The sequence below is a fragment of the Otolemur garnettii genome, unplaced genomic scaffold, assembly GCF_000181295.1.
Source record: "Otolemur garnettii isolate 467f Iridium unplaced genomic scaffold, OtoGar3 scaffold00101, whole genome shotgun sequence".
In the NCBI taxonomy this organism is placed as follows: Eukaryota; Metazoa; Chordata; class Mammalia; order Primates; family Galagidae; genus Otolemur; species Otolemur garnettii.
Window position 1 is genome coordinate 3021622 of NW_003852496.1, and position 8735 is coordinate 3030356.

General features: G+C 43.5%; 1 protein-coding gene across 1 annotated transcript in view; it reads left to right on the plus strand.

Moving 5' to 3' along the window:
- ISY1 (ISY1 splicing factor homolog) overlaps positions 1–8735 on the plus strand; it is a 30316-nt gene that overhangs the window by 14971 nt on the left and 6610 nt on the right. Inside the window, exons 6-7 of the mRNA XM_012809242.2 lie at positions 716–828; positions 5223–5340. Of these exons, the coding sequence (XP_012664696.1) occupies positions 716–828; positions 5223–5340 (231 nt within the window). The remainder of the gene's footprint in view (positions 1–715; positions 829–5222; positions 5341–8735) is intronic.

Consider the following 8735-nt stretch of genomic DNA (forward strand, 5'->3'; position numbering starts at 1 on the left):
CAGCTCTCGGCCACCATAGACAATACCTTAGCAAACAGGAAGGTGTACCATCAGCTCTCGGCCACCATAGACAATACCTTAGCAAATAGTAAGGTGTACCATCATCTCTCGGCCACCATAGACAGTACAAATGGTAAGGTGTACCATCATCTCTCGGCTACCATAGACGGTACAAATGGTAAGGTGTACCATCAGCTCTTGGCCTTAGGTCTTGGCCACCTTAGACAATACCTTTCCTGTGTACATCCTTTCCATTAATCCTGTAGGCATAGTTCTCAGGCCTGTAATCCTTGCCAAAACATTTTCCATGTGGCAACACATTGCTTTTCTGAGAGGGCTAGACCAACACAAAATGCTGCCCACCCAGGGTGCCAGCCTCACTCATTGCAGCCCACTGGCCTTAGATGCTAAATCTCTCCTTTCCCCGTAGGCATTTTCTGTTTTAATAGTTGTATAAATAGAACTGTAGGGTTAAGTTCATAGGCTTTCAATGATAATAAGGACGAAGTCTTTTTGTGCAAGGAAAGAGAGTCTTTCCTACTCTAGTCTGAACTCTGTTTATAATCTATAATCCTGGTCCCTTTATTTCTTTGGGGGTTATTGATTTTTCTTACCAATTTAAATGAATATTTTTATATAATGTACATAAAAAATGACGTTCATTTTTAAGACTATCTGATTTTGAAGAAATGACATTAGCATGTTTGTTTTCTAGCTGGTTTAGGTGAATTCCGAATTCGAGACCTGAATGATGAAATTAACAAGCTGTTAAGGGAGAAAGGACACTGGGAAGTCCGGATAAAGGAGCTGGGCGGTCCTGACTATGGGGTAAGTCAGCAGCAGCCCCAGTGGCAGGGCCCACCAAGTGTTGTACCCCTGCACCTCCCAGCACATCCCAGCCCTGGAGTAGGCCTTTGATAATGAAAGAAGTGACTATTGCATGTGGGTGGGAAACCTTTGAGAAGGTTGGGTAGGATGATGCTGGAAGATTCCACAGCACAGGACTCAGGGCAGGCGTAGCACCTGCATGCAGCAGCCAGGTGCTCTTGAGAAAGCCACTTCATCTGTCTGTGTCCGTGTGTACAGTGACCATGGCCCCTCACATCCTTCTCGGCACCAAGGGACTTGGGGCAGTCACTTGTTGGCTTAATCCAAGGGGGCTTCAGGGATAGTCCATTTGGTGGTCTTTATGTTTTTTCTTGGACTCTTATAAATGTAACAGTATTTCAAAATTTTGGGACCCTAACCCATTGTAAAATGCACACATATCCATTTTATGTTATAACTCAGCACACAAAAATGTACTGGAAAAAATACTTAGTGTGATGCATTTTGATATTTTTTTCTCTGTTCCATTTTGATTTCTTTTCCTTTCCCTTTCCCCTTCTTTTCTTTTTGAGACAGAGTTTTACTTTATTGCCCTCAGTAGAGTCCCGTGGTGTCATAGCTCACAGCAACCTCAAACTCTTGGGCTCATGCGAGTCTCCTGCCTCAGCCTCGCAAGTAGCTGGGACTATAGGCACCCGCCACAATGCCTGGCTATTTTTTTTTAGAGACAAGGTCTCGTTTTGGCTCAGGCAATCTACCTGCCTTGGCCTCCTAGGGTTACAGGTGTGGGTTACAGGCGCGAGCCACTGTGCCCAGCCCTTTTCCTTTTCTTTCTTTATTTTATTACTTTATTTTTTTAGAGACAGAGTCTTACTTTGTTGCCCTTAGTAAAGTGCCGTGGTGTCACAGCTCACAGCAACCTCCAGCTCCTGGGCTTAGGCAATTCTCTTGCCTCAGCCTCCCAAGTAGCCGGGACTACAGGTGCTTGCCACAATGCCCGGCTATTTTTTTGTTGTAGTTTGGCTGGGGCTGGGTTTGAACCTGCCACCCTCGGTATATGGGGCTGGCGCCCTACTCACTAAGCCATAGGCACCGCCCTCTTTATTTTATTTATTTATTTATTTATTTATTTATTTATTTTGAGAGAAAGTCTCAATGTGTCACCTTGGCTAAAGTGCTATGGTATCATAGCTCACAGCAACCTAAAACTCTTGGGCTCAAGCCATCCTTTGCCCCAGCCTCCCAGCTAGCTAGGACTACAGGCTCCCTCCAGAATGTCCAGACAGTTTTTCATTTTTTAGTAGAGGCAGGGTCTCACTCTTGGTCAGCCTGATCTGGAGCTCCTGAGCTCAAGTGATCCTCCTGCCTCAGCCTCCCAAAGATTATAGGCATGGGTTTCCACAGCCAGCTTCATTTTAATTTTTCAAAAATTAATGATTATGATTTGCTTAATTGATTTAAAGACCCACTGATGGGTGTTGACTTTGAAAAGTACTGCCTTAGACCCAGACCCTTCTACCCGTTTGTGACAAGATCTGCCTCTGGTCACTGGAAGTGACAGCCTCATCACTGGGCTGTCATATGTTATGCAGAGAGGCGCAGCTTTCCTACATGTTGGCCTTCTCACCCTTATGAAGGTGACAGATAACAGTAATTCTCACAGTAGCACTTTATAGTACCTGGCATAAATTAGAGCATTTGTTCTTCCCTTTGCAGAAGGAAAGGCACTCGTGTTTCTGGAGCACCTGTTACGTTCCAGGCACTGTGCTAGGAACTTTCTCGGGTGGATCACTTAACTGCTTTAGCAGATCTGTGATGATTTTATTTTTCTTTGCAGGCTGCTTTAAAGTAAAGCAAAAATTCAACACTGTTAATGTTTTTATATATTTTCTTCTTGAGTTTTTTAATGCCTAATGATTTTATTTTTGTTTTCTACATATAAAAGTAATACATTAAGTTTAGAAAAATATGAGGAAGCAGAATAACATTTCGCCATATTCCCATTACCTAGAGCAGCTACTTGAATATTTCCTCCCATTGCTTTTGCATGAATGCCATAACTGAAACCGAGCTCACTGTGTGTACAATTTGGTTCAAGCTTTAGTCTTTTTCTTAAATGGTAACTTTGATTATATACATAACATATACTTTGGGGAAAAAAGAATATAGAACTTATAAAATATGGAAGTATACTTATATATGTTATAAATATATAATATATGGTATAATTATATATTTTCTGCCTACCCAGAAATAACTACTGTAACATTTTCTATTTTCCTTAATTTTCTCTAGGCATATATATTTACTTTTATGAAATGATTCATGTTCTAACTAACCACGTTTTGTTCTCTTAACAATGAATGTATCAGGAGTTTCATATCAATAAACGATCATTTATTCATTATTTATCTTCTGAGATAGACTCTTGGTCTCTCGTGCCTGGGCTCCAGGGCAGGGTGTCATCATAGCTCATTTACAACCTCCAACTTTTGAGCTCAAGTGATCCTCCTGCCTCAGCCTCCCAAGTGGCTAGGACTAAAGGCATGCAGCACTGTGTCTGGCTAATTTTTAAAATTTTTTATAGAGATAGGGTTTTATTATTGCCCAGGCTGATTTCAAACTTCTAAGCCCAACTAATCCTTCCACCTTGGCCTCCCGGAGTGCTAGGATTACATGCATGAGCCACTGTGCCCGGCTCAATTATATCATTTAAAAAATGTTCTTAACACAGAAAGTAGCAAAAAAGTGCAGAGATCACCTATATACCTTTTATATAGATTTACCAGGTTTTTTGTTTGTTTGTTTGTTTTGTTCTTTTTGAGACAGAGTTTATGTTGCCCTTGATAGAGTGCTGTGGTGTCACAGCTCACAGCAATCTCAAACTCTTGAGCTTAGCGATTCTCTTGCCTCAGCCTTCCAGGTAGCTGGGACTATAGGCACCTGCCACAATGCCTGGCCTTTTTTCGTTGCAGTTGTCATTGTTCAGCAGGCCTGGCTGATTTGAACCCACCACTTTTGGTGTATGTGGCTGGCACCGCAACCACTGTGCTATGGGCGCCAAGCCAGATTTACCAGTCTTTAATATTTTGTTGTGTTTGCTTTATTTTCTGTAAGTACCTTGAGATTTTTTTTTTTTATGTGTGTGTGTGTGTAGAGACAGAGTCTCACTATGTTGCCCTCGGTAGAGTGCTGTGGCATCACAGCTCACAGCAACCTCTAGCTCCTGGGCTTAGGCAACCCTTTTGCCTCAGCCTCCCAAGTAGCTGGGACTACAGGTGCCCACCACAACGCCTGGCTATTTTTTTGTTGCAGTTTGGCCCGGGCTGGGTTTGAACCTGCCACCCTCGGTATATGGGGCCAGCGCCCTACCCACTGAGCCACAGGCGCTGCCCAAGATTTTTTTTTTTTTTAACTATTTGATAAGGAGGTTAAATACAATGTATCATGCCCCTTTATCCCTTAATACTTCTATGTGGGTGGGTGCGGTGGTTCATGCCTGTAATGCTAGTACTCTGGGAGGCCAAGGTGGGTGGATTGCTTGAGTTCACGAGTTCAAGACCAGCCTGAGCAAGAACAAGACCTGATCTCTACTCAAAATAGAAAAACTAGCCAGGCATTGTGACAGGCTCCTATAGTCCCATCTATTCGGGAGGCTGAGGGAAGAGAATTGCTTCTTTAAGTTGATGTACTATATCCAGACCCAAGAGTTTGAGGTTGCTATGTGCTGTGATGATTCCATGGCACTCTACCTAGGGTGACAGGATGAGACTCTGTCTCAAAAAAAAAAAATCATGGTCTTTGGTAGCATTTATTTCACCTGTAGTACAGGACCTGGCCCATGGTCACATAATTGTTGGCATCATCATTTTTAATAGATACATTTTCATCTTCTAATATATTTCATTTGTCTTCTACTGATTATCCTTAGGTTGTTTGCAGTTGCTTTTTGTGTTTTGTTTTGATTCAGGGTCTCACTCTGTCTCTCAGGCTCAACCGCAGTGGTGTCATCATAATTCACTACAGCCTCAAACTCCTGGGCTCAAGTCCTCTTGTATCAGCCTCCCAAGTATTTGGGACTACAGGTGCCTGCCATTGCACCCAGCTAATTTTCTGTATTTGTAGAGACAGGCTCTTGCTCTTGTTTAGGCTGGTCTTGAACTCCTTGGCCTCAAGTGATCCGTCTGCCTCAGCCTTCCAAAGTGCGAGGATTACAGACATGGGTCACTATGCCCAGCTATTTAGGTTGATTTTTAAGGGACATAAGAGGACCATAAATACTTTTGCACATGTAAATATTTTCCACATTGGCATATCTTAAAATGTATTTGCAGACATGGAAATGGTGGGTTTAAGGATTGAATCCATTTTCTTTTTTTTTTCTTCCTAATAAGAAAGTTGGCCCTAAAATGCTGGATCATGAAGGGAAAGAAGTCCCAGGAAACCGAGGTTACAAGTACTTTGGAGCAGCAAAAGATCTGCCTGGTGTTAGAGAGTTATTTGAAAAAGAACGTAAGTAGCTAATACTTGTGAAGATTTTAGCTTCTGATTATTGGTATAATCATGAGTTGATATACTATATACTAAACTCTTTTCTTACATTTTTTCTTAGCAGCCATATCGTGTAGTAATTATTGTTCCCAGATTTTAAGAGAAACCATAAGCACTGGCATTGAAATCATAGGTCCAGGGTACACAGTTGAGGCTAAAAGTGAGCCCAGAATTGGCTGGTGCCAAATTCCACACCTATGCACACACCAGTCTGTGGGTCTGGGCCAGAGGCTTCTCTGATGTGTCCCAAAACTGTTCTTAAGTTCATCAAATAAGGCTTACGTTTTAGTTACTTATTAGTTGAAAAAATTGTAACTGAAGAACAAATAAACTCTTGGGCTGAACCCCAACCTCCCATGTAAACATGGAGAAAGGTAGAACTGTGCCATGTGAATCCTGGAGAATTCACACCCCACCTCTCCTTTCTCTTCCCACCACTGTGGCTGTGGGGAGCTTCAGCCAAACCCTGGGCTTTCAAAAATACAATTTGAAACCACTAGTCTAGAGTTATAGTGTATTTTAATTTTGTCTTTTAGAAAAGTGATCTATATGGCCTTGCACAGTGGTTCACACCTATAATCCCAGCACTCTCGGAGGCGGAGGTGGGTGGATCACCTGAGCTCAGGAGTTCAAGACCAGCCTGAGCAAGAGTGAGACCTCATCTCTAAAAATAGCTGGGCGTTGTGGTGGGCACCTGTAGTCCCAGCTGCTTGGGAGGCTGAGGCAGGAGGATCGCTTATGCCCAAGAGTTTGAGGTTGCTGTGAGCTATGATGACACGATACTCGATGAAAGGCAACCAAGTGAGACTCTTTCTTAAAAAAAAAAAAAAGAAGGCGGCACCTGTGTCTCAGTGGGTAGGGCACTGGCCCCACATACTGAGGGTGGCAGGTTCAAACCTTGTCCCAGCCAAACTGCAACAACAAGAACAAAAATAGCCAGGTATTGTTGTAGGCACCCTAGTCCCAGCTACTTGGAAGGCTGAGGCAAGAGAATCACCTAAGCTCAGGAGTTGGAGGTTGCTGTGAGCTGTGTGACGCCATGGCACTCTACTGAGGGTGATAAAGTGAGACTCTGTCTCTTAAAAAAAAGGAAAAGTGATCTAAATACTTGGTAGAAAAAAGTGTGAGCAGCACAATACCAGTATTTTTACCACTATTGGCATTTCACTATCTCCTTCAAATATAGTTCTGCTTTCAAATCCATTATCCACATTAAATGAGTCATTACCATCACTTGACAATAATTGAAAGTGTGCATATTATGCTATTAATAGGAAAGCGATATTATTTTATTACACAAATGTCCTAAAATACATCAGAAAAAAAGACCCACATTTTCACAACTTGTATATGATAATTGTTAACATGTTGGGGCAGAATTACTTCCGGTTTTTTTTTTTTTTTGAGACAGAGCCTCAAGATGTCCCCCTGGGTAGAGTGCTGTGGCATCACAGCTCACAGCAACCTCCAACTCCTGGGCTCAAGAGAGTCTCCTGCCTCCGCCTCCCAAGTAGCTGGGACCACAGGCACCCGCCACAACGCCCGGCTGTTTTTTGGTTGCAGCTGTCATTGTTTGGTGGGCCCAGGCTGGATTTGAACCCGCCACCTTAGGTGTATGTGGCCGGCGCCTTAGCCGCTTGAGCCACAGGCGCCGAGCCATTACCTTCAGTTTTTAAAGGGCTGCAGGGTGGCAGCTCCTAAATTGTGATTTTGCTGTGCGTATCTGGTTTTTGCATTTACATATTTTCTAAATGTATCTTTATTTATCCTAGTCATAGATTGTTTTTTGTTTTTTTTTTGAGACAGAGCCTCAAGCTGTCCCCTTGGGTAGAGTGCCATGGCATTACAGCTCACAGCAACCTCCAACTCCTGGGCTCAAGTGAGTCTCCTGCCTCCGCCTCCCAAGAAGCTGGGACCACAGGCGCCCGCCACAACACCCGGCTATTTTTTTTTTTTTGGTTGCAGCTGACATTGTTGTTTGGCGGGTCCAGGCTGGGGATTTGAACCCGTCACCTTAGGTGTACGTGGCTGGCGCCTTAGCCGGTTGAGCTATAGGTGCTGAGCCATAGATTGTTTTTTTAAACAAGAAAGTGCATAACTCAGTTTTACTGCATATAATTCAAGTAGTAACAGATATAATTAAAGTCCCCCTGCACTCTCCCCCATTTCAGTGCCCCTACTAGAAGTAACAGGTAACCATTATTATTTGTTTATTATGTTCCCTTCAAGGCCTTTTTCTTTTTCCTTTTCTTTTCTTTTATTTTTTTGAGACAGAATCTTACTCTGTTGCCCTGGGTAGAGTGCCATGGCATCCTGGTAGCTCACAGCAACCTCTAACTGTAGGGCTTACTTGATCCTCTTGCCTCAGTCTCCTGAGTAGCTGGGACTACAGGCACCTGTCACAATGCCCAGCTAGTTTTTCTAATTTATAAGAGACAGGATCTTGCTCTTATTCAGGCTGGTCTCAAACTCAGGAGCTCAAGCAATCCACCCGCCATGGCCTCCCAGAGTGCTAAGATTATAGGTGTGAGGGTGGCACCTGTCGCTCAAAGGAGTAGGGTGCCAGCCCCATATGCCGGAGGTGGCGGGTTCAAACCCAGCCCCAACCAAAAATTGCAAAAATAAATAAATATTAAAAAAAAAAGATTATAGGTGTGAGCCACTGCACCGCATTTACCTGTGTAAAAATGTAAATGCTAAATTTCATCAATATAAGAGACAGATGACTCAACTCCAAAGAAGTTCCAAGGTAACTGTCTTCAGGCATGGCTGAATCCAGCTCACACGTCTCGGTGTTACAGGCTTGGTGTCTACCATGTGAGCTGCTTTCTCTGCCCAGCTGTCCACCTGTGCTTGCCATCTTCTGTCAACTTACAGCTTGTCTTCTCTCAGCAACCAATTTTCCCCCCAAGCAGTTCAAGCAAAGTTCTCATAATTGAGTGCAGCTGGCTTTGATTGGATCATAAACTAGTCCCGTTGGCCAGGAGGAATGCAGAGAGGCTTCCACCTGTGCCAGCCAATACAGTGACCACCACTTACAGGACGTGGACCAAGAGTAGCAGAGGGTGGACAAGGGTGCTGTTACCAACAGCCGGGTAGTGGATGGAGGCCTGTGAATCACAGTGGCTCTCCCACACCTGTCGGGTTGGGATTCATTGATACCTTCCCATAGGTATACTTAGAACTTTATTGGTAGATATGAAAGATTAGAGTATCATGGTGTAGGGTAACCATATTGATATAACCATTGTTACATGGGTAGACCTTTAATTATTTCCAGATTTCATAAGATTTGTATTGATCTAGGCTCGGCGCCTGTGGCTCAAGCGGCTAAGGCGCCAGCCACATACACCTGA